Source organism: Solanum stenotomum, chromosome 5, assembly GCF_019186545.1.
Source record: "Solanum stenotomum isolate F172 chromosome 5, ASM1918654v1, whole genome shotgun sequence".
NCBI lineage: Eukaryota > Viridiplantae > Streptophyta > Magnoliopsida > Solanales > Solanaceae > Solanum > Solanum stenotomum.
In genome coordinates this window covers 19,170,791-19,188,229 of record NC_064286.1, presented here as the reverse complement: position 1 = coordinate 19,188,229, position 17,439 = coordinate 19,170,791, and the positions used below count along the sequence as shown (strand labels likewise).

Genomic DNA, 17,439 nt, shown 5'->3' with positions numbered 1-17,439 from the left:
TTCACAAGGAGATCAAGGTGTATGTAGATGATGTCATAATCAAGTCCCGCGAGAGTTTGAATCACTTGACTCACTTGAGGAAATTCTTTAATCGTCTACGCCGATACAATTTGAAGTTAAATCCCGCCAAATGTGCTTTTGGAATGCCAGTTGGCAAGTTATTAGGGTTTATAGTCAGTAGAAGGGGCATTGAGCTTGACCCTTCCAAGATCAAGGCGATCCAGGAATTACCTCCTCCGAAGACCAAGAAAGAGGTGATGAGTTTTTTAGGAAGGTTGAACTACATCAGTCGGTTTATAGCTCAGTCCACTGTGGTGTGTGAGCCAATCTTCAAGTTGTTGAAAAAAGATGCCTTGACCAAGTGAACCAAAGAATGTCAAACTATTTTTGATGCCATCAAGATCTATTTGTCCAATCCGCCGATGTTGGTTCCTCCACGAGAAGGAAGTCCACTATAACTGTATTTGTCTGTCTCGGATAACGCATTTGGATGCGTGCTTGGTCAACATGATGAGACTGGGAAGAAGGAGCGAGTCATTTTTTACTTGAGCAAGAAATTCACACTCAAAAGGCGATAAAAGCACAAGTCTTGGCTGATCATCTTGCATAGAATCTAGTTGATGAGGAGTATGAACTGCTCAAGACTTATTTTCCCGACGAGGAAGTTTCATTTGTGGGTGAAGATATTTCTGAAGTGTACCCTGGTTGGAGAGTATTCTTTGATGGAGCGGCAAACCACCAAGGGAAGGGCATCGAAACGGTCTTAGTATCAAAATCCAGTTAACACTATCCTATGGCAGCTAAACTCCAATTTAATTGCACAAACAATATGGCAGAATAACAGCAAGGTTAAGGGAGATCACAAATAGAGAATTAAATATTAGAATGCGGAAGCACAAAGAAAAGAAACAAAAAAACTAAATAAAGATATGGGAAATTCGAAGGAAAGATCCACGAATTTCCAAAGATTAGATGTTCTAAGGCCTTGAAAAGATCCAAGTAACAACGTATAGATTTATGGAAGAAATCTAACGCCTTTACTTGAGAAAACGAATCAAAACGATAGATTCGGATCTTGACCGCTTTATGAGTAACTAAAGACAATAATTAGTATGTAGAAACTAATCACCTTCTAAAGAATACCAAAAAGAAACCAAAGATATCACAAGAAGAAGTTACTTTATACCTTAAACTATGAAACTAGTAAAGGTTTAAAGATAAATTCTCAAAGAACAAGTCACAAAGGTTCAAAGAACTCTCTCAAATATTATTAATATCAATCTAAATTGTCTTTAATGAATGAAAAGGACTCCTATATATAGGAGAAGGGAAAAACGTCCAAGAAGCCAAACCCTAAAAAAACAATTACAAGGAATCCTACTCTAGAAAGGAAATAAAGTAATCTAACTAGGAACAAATTTAGTACTTCTAGGAAAGCATTAAATGGTACTTAGGAGACCATAAATAGACTAAGGAAAATATTAATAACCTATATATAAATAAATAAATAAGGTAAATCCCAACTAGGAAAAGAATCTTGACAATCTTGGAAAGTTTGACTAGTCTTCTCTCAAAACTTGGGCAGAAAGCAACTCTTGTTGTGGCTGATTCTTGGACTCTTCTTGACCTTTTTTGCACGAAATTGGACCTTAAAATTCCTCATCTTGGGCTTGAATTTGGGCCACCAAATAATTGTAGCATTTGGACAATTCCTCTCCCTTGGGCTTGAGCTCTTCTTCCCCAATAAGAAACCTTTGGATCAGCGATTGAAGCCCATTGAGCTTATCATTGAACTCCTTGGTTTGAGATCTTGTTATGGGCCTCCTTGGAGTTTCTAAAGCGTCATCCTTGTCCTTCAATGGAGTAGAGCTTCCTTGGATGCTATCATTCCCCTCTTCTTGAAGAGAATTCGTCCTCGAATTCAAATCTGCATCAAAATGGGAAAGATCAGAAACATTAAAAGTAGCACTAACTTGGAACTCACCAGGAAGATCAAGTTTATAAGCATTGTCTCCAATCCTTTCAAGGACTTTGTATGGCCCACTTCCTCTAGGATCTAGTTTGGTCTTTCTTTTGGAAGGAAATCTTTCCTTTCGCATATGCACCCAAACCAAGTCACCAGGTTTAAAAACAACATATTTTCTGCCCTTATTCCTTCGCAATGCAACTTCCTTGTTCTTCTTTTCAATTGCAAGCCTTGTTTGTTCATGAATTTTCTTCATCATATCAGCCTTCTTCTTACCATCAAGATTAGCAAAATCATTAGTAGGCAAAGGCAATAAATCAAGGGGGGTAAGGGGGTTGAATCCATATACAACTTCAAAAGGAGTCTTACCAGTAGAAGAATGGAAGGTCCTATTATAAGCAAATTCTACAATAGGTAAGTAATCTTCCCAAGAAGTCAACTTTCCTTTCAAAATAGCCCTCAACATGTTCCCTAAAGTTCTATTAACCACTTCCGTTTGCCCGTCCGTTTGTGGGTGACAAGATGTAGAAAATAGCAATTTAGTTCCCAACTTTCCCCAAAGAATTCTCCAAAAGTGACTTAAGAACTTGGCATCCCTATCACTAACAATAGTTCTAGGTATTCCATGCAATTTAACCACTTCCTTTACAAACAAGTCAGCCACATGAGATGCATCATTAGTCTTTTTACATGGGATAAAACGAGCCATTTTAGAAAATCTATCTACTACCACAAATATACTATCCTTACCATACTTAGTCCTTGGCAGCCCCAATATGAAATCCATAGAAATATCAATCCAAGGGGAATTAGAAACAGGTAAAGGAGTATAAAGACCATGCGGCAATGTTCTAGACTTAGCCTGTTTACATTCAAGACAATAAGAACACACTTTTTCAACATCCTTTCTCATGCTAGGCCAATAAAAATGTTCAGAAAGTATTTCCAGTGTTTTGGGTACACCAAAATGTCCCATTAGCCCTCCACAATGTGCTTCCCTAACAAATAGTTCACGCAACGAGCAGTTAGGAACACATAATTTATTTTCCTTGAATAGAAATTCATCTTGAAGATTAAATTTCTCAAAAGGACCTAACTTACATTCAGCAAAAATCTCACCAAAATCAGAATCATTAGCATAGAGGAACTTGATTTGGTCAAAACCCAATAACTTTGAAGTAAGAGTAGAGATCAAAACATACCTTCTTGAGAGTGCATCAGCAACCACATTCTCCTTTCCTTGTTTGTAAGCAATTACATAAGGAAAAGTTTCAATAAACTCTACCCATTTAGCATGCCTACGACTAAGTTTACCTTGGCTCTTCAAGTATTTTAATGACTCATGATCAGTCTTGACCACAAATTCTCGAGGCCACAAGTAGTGCTGCCATGTAGCTAACGCCCTCACCAAGGCATATAGCTCCTTATCATAAGTTGAGTAGTTCAATGTTGCTCCACTTAGCTTTTCACTAAAGTAGGCAATTGGCTTGGAGTCTTGCATCAAAACTGCACCTATGCCCTTACCAGAGGCATCACACTCAACTTCAAAAGACTTAGAAAAATCAGGCAATTGCAAAAGAGGAGCAGAACACAATTTATCCTTCAGCAAGTTAAATGCATCATCTTGTTCCTTTCCCCATGTAAAAACCTTATCTTTTTTAATAACTTCAGTTAAAGGAGCAGCAATGGTGCTAAAGTCTCGCACAAACCTCCTATAAAAACTAGCAAGTCCATGAAAACTCCTAACTTCAGTTACACTATTAGGTTTAGGCCATTCTTTTATTGCCTTGATTTTCTCATCATCTACTTCAACTCCCTTAGAACTGACCACAAAACCTAAGAAAACCACACGATCCACACAGAAAGTACACTTTTTGAGATTAGCAAATAAGCGCTGATTTCTAAGAACTTCAAAAACTTGTTTTAAGTGCTCTAGGTGTTCATCCAGATTTTGAGAAAAGATCAAGATGTCATCAAAATACACCACAATAAATTTTCCATGGAAATCTTTAAAAACATGATTCATTAGTCTCATAAAAGTGCTTGGTGCATTAGTCAAGCCAAAGGGCATAACTAACCACTCATAAAGTCCATATTTGGTCTTAAAAGCAGTTTTCCATTCATCTCCAGGATTCATACGAATCTGATGGTAACCACTCTTTAGATCAATTTTAGAAAAGATTTTGGAACCATACAGTTGGTCCAACATGTCATCAAGACGAGGGATAGGATGGCGATACTTTACCGTTATCTTGTTGATGGCTCGACAATCTACACACATCCTCCATGTTCCATCCTTTTTGGGGACCAATAGGACTGGAACAGAGCATGGGCTCATACTCTCTCGAACAAATCCCTTTTCAAGCAATTCTTCAACTTGCCTTTGTAATTCTTTGGTCTCTTCAGGATTGCTCCTATAGGCAGGCCTATTAGGAAGTTGAGACCCAGGCACAAAGTCTATTTGGTGCTCAATCCCTCTCAAAGGTGGCAATCCCTTTGGAGTGTCATCAGGAAAAACATCTTCAAAATTCTGCAAAAGAGAAGAAACACTATTTGGCAAAGAAGGAGTTAGTTGTTCAAAATTAATCAATACTTCTTTGTAAGTAAGTAGTATTATGGGCAGTCCCTCTCTCCTAGCATTCAAACACTCTTTGGCTTTTATATAAAGGCTCTCATTTTTCTTTTCCTTAGCCTCTTTCCTCTCACCAAAACATTTTATTTTTTTACTCACACCCTCTTTTACCTCTTTACTTAGATCGCTGCCCTCTCTCTCTTTCTCTCGGCCATCTCTCTTTTTTTCTATCTCTTGGCCTTTTTCTTTTCCCTCAAGCTCACTTTTTACCTCTCCCTTTTGTTTTCCCATTGTTTCCCTCAATCGTTTTTGATCTTCAAACACTTGAGAAGGAGATAATGGTGCAAGAGTATACTTCTTACCATTATGCAGAAGACTATACCTATTCTTTCTCCCATGATGAGTAGTATCCCTATCATACTGCCAAGGTCGGCCAAGTAAAACATGACATGCTTGCATTGGAACTACATCACAAAGAATCTCATCTTCATACCTACCAACATTGAATGAAATCATGCATTGTTTGTTTACTTTTACTTCTCCACAATCATTCAACCATTGGAGCCTATATGGGGTAGAGCGCTTCATGCATGCAATTCCTAGTTTATCCACCAAGTATGAACTCACCACATTTGCACAACTTCCCCCATCAATAATCATAGAATAAGTCTTCCCTTTTATCCCACACCTAGTATGAAACAAATTCTCTCTCTGCCCTTCATCAACACTACCCAAATTGATAGTCATAATTCTCCTAACCACCCCAATTATACCATCATTAGGCAGTTCCAAATCATCTTCCTCACTTACACCTTCTCCCTCTTCTTCTTCCCCCTCACTTTTTTCACTCTCATATTCTCCATTCTCTCTAAGTAGGATGTTTCTTCTACTTGGACATTCATGCATCATATGCCCCCTTCCATGACATTTGTGACATTGAATAGAACTTGAAGGTTTAGAAGATTTAGGATTAAAGGTTTTACCTCCCTCCTCAACCTTACCTTTACCTCTATCATCTTGAGGTTTGGAAGGAGCTTTCCCCTCTTGAGTTGACCATGGCTTCTTAGAGATAGTGTTTGGTCGACTTCTCCATGAGTTATTTTGCTGCTTTTTCTCAATTTGTTTTTCAACTTTTACAGACAAATCAACTAACTCATCTAAAGTTACATATTGTTGTATCTCTACTACATTAGCTATTTCTGTATTTAAACCATTTAAAAATCTAGCTATTGTAGCCTCTTCTTCCTCCATGCAGTTAGCTTGGATCATAGCCATATCCATGCTTTTGAAGTACTCATCCACCGACATGGAGCCTTGCTTCAAGCGTTGAAGGCGAGATTGTAGATCTCTTTGGAAGTATGATGGAATAAATCGCTTCCTCATTACCCTCTTCATCTCTGCCCACGTAGCAATAGGTGGTAGCTCCTCTTGCAATCTGTCCCTAGCAAGCTTTTTCCACCAAGAAGCAGCATAATCAGAAAACTCAACAACAGCAAGTTTAACTTTCTTACCCTCAGAGTAGTTATGGCAATCAAAGATGGCTTCAACTCGTCTCTCCCAATCAAGGTACAAGTCTGGATCCCTTGTCCCCTTGAAAGATGGCATCTTCATCTTTATACTATTTATATTATCATCTTCTACTCTACCTCTTTGTCCCCTCCTATCTCTTCTTTCTAGATTAAATTCAACATCAAAATCATCATTATCATATTCAGGATTTACAAAAGGGATATGGGGTACATTCCTTCTAACTTGGGGTCTAACATTATTTGGGGGTACAACATTATTCTCCCTCCTAATTGCAGCTATGGTGTCATTCTGCTCGATAATCATATCCCTCATCTCTTGAAATTGAAGGGTCCATCTCTCAAATTGTTGGTGCATAGCTTGAAGGGTGAAGTCGTTCCTTCCTTTGACCTCAGCTTCTAAACGAGCCCTTTCCTCATCACCACCTGAATTAGACATCTAAAAAAAAGAATAAATGATTAAGTATCACACTTTTAATATGGCTTTTACCCTCTTTTAAACTCACCCACACTTGCCTTTTTCCACTCAAAATAACCTTTGAACGAGAATACTTTGTAGATTTATAATTAAACCAAAACGTGTATCAAGTTCGTAGTAATAAAGTATGGAATCTTGGGGTACAAAAAGAAAGTAAAGAACTAGTCCTAGAACAAGTAGGATTTAGTTGAAACAAAACACGAATAAAAAGGAACTTATTTTAGAATTATAAGAACAAGAAAAAAAAAATTCTCTTATTCTTAAAGGTCTAGAATCCCCTCTTCTTGCAACCTTCTTTCTTGGAAACAAATTAATGCAAAACTTGGAGAGCAAGTAATAAGATTTCTTGAATATCAAGTAATAAACTTTCTTGGGTATCAAGTAATCAAATTTCTTGGAGGACAAGTAATTAGATTTCTTAGAGAGCAAGTTATAACTTTTTTTTTTCTGTTCACGCTATTGTAAATTTTTTTTTTCATGATGCTACTGTTCACGCTACAGTGTTTTTTTTTTTTTGTTGCTCCAAGAAGAAATCCAAAGATTTATCAAGAACGGAATCTTGATAGAACCGCTTTGATACCACTTGATAACAGCAAGGTTAAGGGAGATCACAAATAGAGAATTGAATATTAGAATGCGGAAGCATAAAGAAAAGAAACAAAAAAACTAACTAAAGATAAGGGAAATTCGAAGGAAAGATCCACGAATTTCCAAGGATTAGATGTTCTAAGGCCTTGAAAAGATCTAAGTAACAACGTATAGATTTATGGAAGAAATCTAACTCCTTTACTTGAGAAAACGAATCAAAACGATAGATTCGGATCTTGACCGCTTTATGAGTAACTAAAGACAATAATTAGTATGTAGAAATTAATCACCTTCTAAAGAATACCAAAAAGAAACCAAAGATATCACAAGAAGAAGTTACTTTATACCTTAAACTATGAAATTAGTAAAGGTTTAAAGATAAATTCTCAAAGAACAAGTCATAAAGGTTCAAAGAACTCTCTCAAATATTATTATTATCAATCTAAATTGTCTTTAATGAATGAAAAGGACTCCTATATATAGGAGAAGGGAAAAACGTCCAAGAAGCCAAACCCTAAAAAAACAATTACAAGGAATCCTACTCTAGAAAGGAAATAAAGTAATCTAACTAGGAACAAATTTAGTACTTCTAGGAAAGCATTAAATGGTACTTAGGAGACCATAAATAGACTAAGGAAAATATTAATAACCTATATATAAATAAATAAATAAGGTAAATCCCAACTAGGAAAAGAATCTTGACAATCTTGGAAAGTTTGACTAGTCTTCTCTCAAAACTTGGGCAGAAAGCAACTCTTGTTGTGGCTGATTCTTGGACTCTTCTTGACCTTTTTTGCACGAAATTGGACCTTAAAATTCCTCATCTTGGGCTTGAATTTGGGCCACCAAATAATTGTAGCATTTGGACAATTCCTCTCCCTTGGGCTTGAGCTCTTCTTCCCCAATAAGAAACCTTTGGATCAGCGATTGAAGCCCATTGAGCTTATCATTGAACTCCTTGGTTTGAGATCTTGTTATGGGCCTCCTTGGAGTTTCTAAAGCGTCATCCTTGTCCTTCAATGGAGTAGAGCTTCCTTGGATGCTATTAATACGAAGCTTGTATCTTTGGTTTGAAGATGGCCATCGACATGAATGTTCATCAGCTTCTAGTTATTGGAGATTCAAATTTGTTGATTCATCATGTTCAAGGAGAATAGGCCGTGAAGAACCCAAAGATCACACCGTACGTACAGTATGTGCAGAAGTTGTGCAAAAGATTCCCCAAGATTGAGTTCAGGCACACTCCCAGGACACAGAATGAGTTGGCCGATGCTCTTGCCACCATTGCCTCAATGATTAAACATCTGAATACAAGTTATATTGATCCAGTGGATATAGAGGTAAAAGAGCAGTATGTTCATTGTTCACACGTCGAAGCAGAACTAGACTGTTTGCCTTGGTATTCTGACATCAAGAAGTATTTAGAGACCAGGACTTATCCTGAGAATGCAACGTTCAACCAGAAGAAGTCGATACACCGTATGGCTCTCAATTTCTTTGCAAGTGGGGAAATCATTTATAGAAGGACTCCAGATCTAGGTCTCCTCAGATGTGTTGATGCTAGCGAAGCTGCAAAGCTTTTGGGACATATACATACTGGAGTTTGGGTACTCACATGAATGGACTCACTTTGGCTAGGAAAATCCTCTGGGCCGGTTATTTTTGGATGACTATGGAACACGATTGTTGCAAGTTTGTGGCGAAATGTCATAAATGTCAGGTGCATGGTGATTTGATTCGAGTCCCGCCTCATGAACTCAATGCTATGAATTCACCTTGGCCGTTTGTAGCTTGGGCATGGATGTCATTGGTCCAATAGAGCCAGCCGCCTCTAACAGACACAGATTCATTTTAGTTGCTATTGACTACTTCATCAAGTGGGTGGAAGCAGCTTCGTATAAGTCGATGACCAAGAAAGTTGTAGCTGATTTTGTTCGCAACAACCTGATATGTAAGTTTGGAGTACCAGAATCCATCATTACTGATAATGGAGCGAATCTCAACAGTCATTTGATGAGAGAGATATGTGAACAATTCAAGATTACTCACTGGAACTCAACCGCCTATCGTCCCCAAATGAACAGAGTTGTAGAAGCCACCAATAAGAACATAAAGAAGATTTTGAAGAAAATGATTGATAATCGCAGAGGTTGGCATGACATGCTACCGTATGCTTTGTTGGGTTACCGAACGACTGTCAAGACATCAGTTGGAGCTACTCCATATTTGCTAGTATATGGAATAGAAGCAATTATACCTGCAGAAGTTGAAATACCTTCATTGAGAATCATCTAAGAAGTTGAATTGAATTATGTTGAATGGGTTCGCAAGCGGATTGACCAATTAACATTGATTGATGAGAAGAGAATGGTTGCGGTTTGTCATGCTCAATTTTATCAACAGAGAATGATTCGTGCTTTCCACAAGAAAGAGCCAGGATATTTGAAATTGGTCAGTTGGTTCTCAAACGTATTTTCCCTCGTCAGGATGAGTACAAAGGGAAATTTGCACAAAATTGGCAAGGACCCTACATGGTTCGCAAAGTGTTATCTGGAGGTACCTTGGTCCTGTCAGTGATGGATGGCACCGAATGGCCAAAACCGATTAACTCAGATGCTTTCAAGAGATACTATGTGTGAAGTTTAAGTTTGTATTTTCTTGTCATTTCCTTGTAATCGTTCTATTTGTTTGTAATCGCTTCGTTTAAAATTTTATACCTTTGTAATGAACTACATCTGACCTGAATTCTCAAAAATGAGATAAGTAGGCGGCCTATATCGGCCTTGGTCACCCCTCTTTCCCTTCTTAATGTTTCTTTTGTATTTGAACTACGTTCGACCTAAATTCTCAAGAATGAGATACGTAGGCGGCCTATGTCTGCCTCGATTGATTTCTTTGTAATCTTCCTATTTTTGTTATTCCTCGAGAGGGGGAACTACGTTTGACTTGATTCCTGTCTCAACGGGATACGTAGGCACCAGAACGGTTCAGTCATCTCCCGTAAGAATTCTATTTTTTTTTTACAATAGAAACTGGGACAGAATTTTTGAGAGGGACTCAAAAATTCTCAAGAAGAAGATGTCTCCAACAAAGTCAAGACTGAAGTTACCTTGAGATTTGCAACTGGGACAAAAATTTTGAGAGGATCTCAAAAATTCCGTGATTTGCTCGCCAACAGTTCAAGATCAGCCAAGACACTAAACTGGGAAAAAAAATTTGAGGATGGAAAATTTCAACAGGGTTTATCGGTAGTTTAGAGCAACTTTGGAGTACTTCCCAATGAGTAATCAGATGGACCTCCAGACATCAACTCCAAAGACGTTCATTAAGCTTGACTTGACATGACACTTGGCAGTGACCTTTTCCAAATATTTCTTTCTTTAAAAATCTATTTTTCCTTAAAACTTTTCTTTCGTGTTTAAATTATTTTTGCATAAAAATGTTGTCTTATCTATCTACAAGCGGGAGATCGGAGAAATCAGCCGGAGATAGCAAGACGAGAAGCGGACAACCGAAGAGATCAACACAGATCAGTTCATTTTTCAAACTAACAATTTTTCTGTGGACGCAGGTCTATAAGTTTATTTCAAAATCAGCATATTCCACCATTCAATGAATATGGAGAAGTCAAAAAGGTGAAAAGCTCCCGAAAATTGACAATTTTTCTGTGGATGCAGGAAATATTTTATGTTTCTTATATCAAAGATTTGGGAATATGAATAACATCATTTCATTCAAATTCTCCAACGAGGCGAAGTCCATAATAAACGTACGATTATGTTCAGAGATGGGACAATGAAAACCTGATGAAAGACACTTTATTGTTTTCCATCAAGTAAAATACCTGGAAGACGTTCATCTACATTATATTGTCAGATATGATAATATTCTTACCCTGAAGGTTATTTATATTGCATTGTCAAATGAGATGATGCCACCATTCTAAGATTTAATCACATCGTATTGTCGATTGAGACGATACCACTACCCGGAGAGTCATTTATATCGTATTGTCAAATGAGATAATACCATTACGTTGAAGGTCATTTTTAGTTGTATTGTCAATTAGGACAATACCGCCACCCAGAAGATCACCTATGTTGTCCGGTGAAGCATAATCTTCGTTCGGTACCAGGGATGGAGTCATCAGAGAAAGAAGTCATGCATAGCAAGAGAAGAAAATCATCCATAGCAAGAGAAGAATCATGCATCACGGGAAGAGATTCATGCATTGCAAGAGAAGATTCATGCATCGCGGGAAGAAATTCATACATTGCAAGAGAAGATTCATGCATCGCAAGAAAGAAAGTCATGCATCGCAGGAGAAGGAATTCATGCATCACAAGAAAAAGATTCATGCATTGCAAGAGATGATTCATGCATCCTGGGAAAGAGAGTCATGCGTCGCGGGAAAAAGATTCATACATCGCGAGAAATATTCACCCATCAAAAGAAGATCAACATCGGCTGCATCATTTTCTTTGCAACAACGACATCAAAAGAACTATCAATATATTACAACAACCTATTTTATTACTTTGACATCAAAGGAAGAGTACATTGAAGATTATATTACAAATATGAGACACAAGCTTTATTTGCTTTACGTCAGACCCAATGAAGTTGACATCAAATGTTCAAGGAGAGAAATTAAGTGTCGGCACGGTGAAAGACACTATCTCTCCCTATTTGAATTGCCTTTTATGCTAGTAAGATTTATCTCAGTCTTTGTCGAGAGCATCTGAGAGGATGAATTCTCAAAACAAACCATAGGTGCGGACGACATCAAAAAGGATGCAACACAACATGAAACTTTTTCTTAGCAGCGAACTGGGACATAGTCCAAACAGGAGTGCCAAACTCTTAGGATGCGAGCAGAGGAGCGACTTCCACCAAAATCAAACCACACCCCTAGCAAAAGGCATGTGGGTTATCTTTGGGTTTGTCGGTTTCAGTTTCGCATCCAAAAATTTTTTGTCCCTACTGAATGCAGCTTTCCAATCTGAGCAACAATGCACCAAGAGCTTTGGAAATTATGTCTGTGTAAGTTCTTAATTATGGGTGTGAAGTGCATCACATTCATGGCTAAGAGGTTGCAAGCTTCCTTTTCATACTCGACTTACTTTGTCGATTTTCCAGAACCAAAGGTTATCTTGCATAATAGATTTCCTTTTCAACTGATTGAGTTTAACTACAAGCAACCTGATTCCCCAGGGTTAGGGATATGTAGGAGAAATCAATGTTGAAAACTTGGATGTATTCCAACATTCTCTCTTATATCTTATTCTCAAGCATTCCGGTACCTCCATAATTCGTTAGCGGGATGACTTATGAATTCTTTCAGAATCGTGCGTCAAATCAAGTGTATCGAACTACAAGCGGCCTGAATTCTCATATAGCCCGAGATATGTAGAAAACCTATTTTCGGGGTTCGGCCATTATTCCTAAAGTCCGTACCAAAAGCCCTTACTAAGGATGACGATGTGGTCGGTCAAAATTAGGATTAGTCGATTTCATTTTTCTCAAATTTCTTGCATCAATCCAAGTAAAATGAGGTACATTTGTTGACACCTAATTTTGACCCTCCCCGATAATAATTAATTTTTTAGTTTCTTAATTTTGAAACGTTTAGAATAATTAGCTTTCAAATAGTTTCAAGGTTAGTTTTAATAATTTCAGGCGATTTTTATAGTACTTTGAATAATAAATATGTTTCATATAATTATATCGGTAATGAGTATATTTTAAGAGTGTTTGAAAATCATATCAAAAAAAAATTTGCTTTGCTAAAATAAATATTTTATTAATTTAGTTTTAGTTTGAATTATAGTTTTTGATTTTTTAATTAATTAGTTTATATGAAAATCTATTAGTTTATAATTAAGTTAATTATTCTATCTCGTTAAGATTAAAAAGCTCACAAGTTAATTACGTTAATTTGTCCTATTCGAATTCCAGCTGAACCTTCTAAAATTAATTCGTTTGGCTACGTTTTTAATCTGATCGGCTAAATTATTAATTAGTTCTTATTACAACTTTAGCCAAATCTAACCTTTTATTTAAATCCACCTTAAAAGACCAAAATGGGCCAATTCAGCCGACTCCCATTGCAAATACACAGCCCATTTGTCCATTTCATATCCAATTCGTTATTCCTCAAACTTTCAGCAAGACCCATTTTCCTTTCTTAGTTTTTTCCAGCCCATTCCGAACTGACCCAACCGATTAACTCCCCGACCTGGCCCACTTTTTTATTCCTCAAATAAGACCCAGCACCAATACAATAGGACAGCAACTCCAACATTCTTAAACAGCAAACCCAGGCGGCGTGAAGACAAACACAAACAATGTCAGTTTCGTCACTAAATCCAATCGATTCCTCATGGCGTGAATGATACAAAACTCACGGAAATCTTCATAGCATGAGAAAGACGCATACCGGTACTATGCTGCAAATGTTTTGTCTTCATGCTCTTGTCCCTTTCAATTCGTACTAACAGAGCAACAAAGCAGGCACGTAGCTGTTCCCATTTCCTTTTCCGGAATGAGACGGAACTTCAGAAAAAAAGGAGTTACCCTTTAATAGTGAAAGTTTTTTCCTTTGAAGTTTTGAATTTATTGGCTTTTGTTCTTATCCGTTTTGGACCCATTTTTCCCCAATCGAAAACCCTAATTTCCCCATATATATATAACATCTTCTGTTCATATGTGGGGGTGGGGATTTTTTTCTAGAAAAGTGGAAAGATTTTTTTTAGTTGGAAAATTTGGTGTTAGAGAAAATACTTAGAGGGAAAATACATTATTATTAGCAAGCATTTGAGAGGAAGAAATACACTCAAACCAAAGGTCCTTGAAACTACAGAGAGATCGGAAACGAGATTTTGTTCCGTCTTTGCTCTCACCTGCTTCTGTTTTTGGTTAAACCAAATTCGTTGGAGTTTTTTTGTGGTTGTGAAAGCTCGCCCTTGTTCGTCCTCGTTTCCAGTCGCTGAACAACAAGAGGTAATTCCTACCTTCATCTATGTTTCATTGGTTTGTTCCTTGATTAGACTCTTGTTCTTTTGAGGTTAGTTTTCTTAATTGTTTGCTCACGGGGTTGTTTAGGTTTGTTCAACTTAGTTGTTTCTTAAGACTGACAGCTCATCTGTTCATTGTGATTGTATTTTGATGTCGGTTATTCGTATATAAATGTGATAAGAAAAGAGGTTATGGTTTAGGTAGGTTGTTGTTATTTCTCTCTTTATTAGTGCAAATCTTGGCTAATAATACTTGTCTTGCTTGATAAAATGTGTTCAGTTTCTTTCCCTCTTTAATCAAAATATTGCTCTTGTCTTGCTCCATTTTTGAGGACCTATTTGGATTAAAATATGATGTTGTTCTTAATTCTCCGCATCTCAGGAAGGTTCATTTGAGTATAGCTAGTATTGTTATCTGAATATCTTTAAAGCATTTAAGTGACTAAATGGGTCTGTTGGTTCTTATTTTTGCAAGGCTTGTTTTGTTGTCGCCCGGAATAGGCTATTGTGATTTATTATATCTTGAAAATTGTAGCGTGTTTTATCTTCTGCTCACTCCAATTTGGTTTTGGGTTTATGAGATGAGATCAAATTTGTTTTCTTCATAAGCATGAATGTGAATAGCATGAGTTCTTAGCTAATGATATTTGCTCTTGATCTTCTATTTTCATATGAATCATTGGTTGTTTGATTGTCATCTGTCTACTGTTTGACTCATTCATGTGAATCTTCTTGAATCTTGGCTTGTTTTAATCTTTCGATATTACTTGTTCAAGTCTATCCTGATCGTGCTTCATAAGTCGATATCCATAAGTTGCTATGAGTTTATTGTCAATACAACTTTCTCTCTCTAGTGTGATATGGAGTTATCTTCGATTCTTTTTTAAAGAATATTCGTTGTTTTCCGTTTGTTTCATTTTGTTTTGCCGGAAGAAAGTGTGTATCTGCTATAGTGGTAGTTCTCCTTATTTGGTTTAATCATCTAGTAGGTTAATGTCACGACCCAAGCCTAGGGCCTAGACGTGACCGGCGAATGGGGAACCCGAAGGAACCCCAAACAAGCCTCATAGCGTATCATTACACATCCTTGGTCACGGAAGCAATTAAAATGACCATAAGCGATAAGCATAATCAAGGGGGAAATCGGGACTAAGGGAGCAAGAGAAAAAAAAGGAATGATACATAAATACCATAGATGAATCAAGCTCAAGCATAATACACAACTTGTCCAACACCACCTCTAAACATGGGTACTTAGCGAGGGCCAAGACAAACTACCGGACTTACCCTCATAGTCAAAACATAACTAAAAAGGAAAAGTCTTATATATAGCAAAAGATCATAAGCAACGTCCCCGGAATGGAGGACTCACCAATAACCTCGATAGAAAAACGTATTAGCCACGCGGAGGAGGATGATCAAGCGGTGCTCCGGTCCCTACATGGTGACATCATGTAGGCATAGAGTATGCATTAGTACGTTTGAATGTACTAAGTATATGGGATGCAATGCAATGCTATAATAGATAGACATCATAGGAAAAATGCATAATCATACCCGATAGATAGCATATTAATGAAATGATATGTATAATGATGCTTACATAAAAATCATATTTAGTGGGACGTAGTACGTGTGTGGCGAGTGACCATCAATATAGTATTTCCAAGGCCTACCACCCCCTTGGAGAGGCGAAAGAGGTACAAACCCCTCAATGTGGTTACCCGGGCCTACCACCCCCCGAGCTAGGGACCAAGGTACAAACCCCTCGATGTGGTTATACAGGCCTACTATCCCCCGTACTAGGCAACCAAGGTACCAACCCCTCGATATGGTTACCTGGGCCTACAACCCCCCGAGCTAGGCTTGGTCAACTCACAACACTTATATAGAGAAAATCATATACATGTATCCATTTCATCATCATTTCAATAATTATATGACCATCTGACTCATAGGACGTACATTGGTCCTTCCATTTCCTAAGAATTCTATAAGTGGCATTTTATCAAACACATGGTGGGCTATTGTTCATGTAAACAAAATCATGTATTTCAAGAGTACTAAGTCCAACCAGTTTCAAAATCCATATAAATCAGCCCACCAACAACATACATATATATATAAATCAACCTTCATAATTTGATCATAGAATCATGAAAACCATAAACATCACATAATAATTATATTTCATGATAATATGCAAAATTGACCATAATAGGGTGTGTAGTAGTAATTTCATACTTCAAGAGTTCATGAATAACTATAAGGACCCATAAACTTGAAGTAAAAATAGAGGATAAATGGTTGGACTTGTGGAAAGGAAGGTTTCCACAATCAAACCCACATACCTCAACTTTGGAGAATCTTTGATGAAGATTGGAATAGAGAATTGAAGCTTGAGATTGAGTCTTGAATTCGGAATTAGAGTTTGAGATGTTTGAATTTGGTTGAAGATCTTGGAGGAATTTTGGAGAGGGCTTAGAGAGTGTTTTTGAAGTTAAAAAAAATGACTAAGTATGGGACATTTATCAAAACCGTCCCCAACCCGCCTAAAAAAAAGCTCACTGGAAATTGCAAATCTACACAGACAGGTTTTACGAAAATGGTCATAACTCCCTCATCCTAACTCGGAATGAGGTGAAACCAAGTGCGTTGGAAATCTAACTCAAAGAGCTTTAATTTAATAGGTTGTGGCCCTTCCAGTTCCTTGTGTGCTAATATATATGCCCCTTTAAAGTTGACCCTCCAAATCGCATTTTTTGCTATTTTCAAATTTTGATACGGTTGCTCTAAAATTCGGGTTAGACCCATTTCCCACTCAATTTGACCCCTGAATAAGAATATGAAGTCGAATTTCCGAAATCATGCATGGATTTTGAGATATATGGAAATTACAATTATAGGTATTTTCGAAGCACATTTTCGGGCATTTTTGGGGTCGTTTCAATATCTCCCCCTTGGGAACATTCTTCCCCGAATGTTAAAGAAACGTACATGAGGGACACAAACATGGCAATATCAGCCCACATAAGGATGCAACAATGCACTTACACCTTATTTCAAAAACCTCAACATAGTTGTAAAACCACAATGAACTTGTCAACTTAAACATGAATGTATACAATAACATGGGGGCTGAACTTAAGACCTGAGATTTTATAAAGGTCTTAGATCAATACCTTAGGCTTGAGTGGAGTGGAAAAGATAAGGATATCGCCTTTGCATGTCCGCTTCGGCCTCCCAAGTAGCACTTTCAACTTGTTGATTTCTCCAAAGGACTTTAACGGAAG

The 17,439-nt window shown here is 37.4% G+C and overlaps 1 protein-coding gene across 1 annotated transcript; it reads right to left on the bottom strand.

Moving 5' to 3' along the window:
- Positions 1 to 1,921: 1,921 nt before the first annotated feature.
- On the bottom strand, positions 1,922 to 6,394 carry LOC125863749 (uncharacterized). Its single transcript, XM_049543765.1, has 6 exons — positions 4,951 to 6,394; positions 4,244 to 4,500; positions 3,165 to 3,802; positions 2,269 to 3,047; positions 1,974 to 2,115; positions 1,922 to 1,927 (listed from the first exon to the last, which is right to left on the bottom strand). The coding sequence occupies exons 1-6, from the start codon at positions 6,378 to 6,380 to the stop codon at positions 1,922 to 1,924; spliced, it is 3,252 nt and encodes a 1,083-aa protein (XP_049399722.1). The 5' UTR covers positions 6,381 to 6,394.
- Positions 6,395 to 17,439: the final 11,045 nt, after the last annotated feature.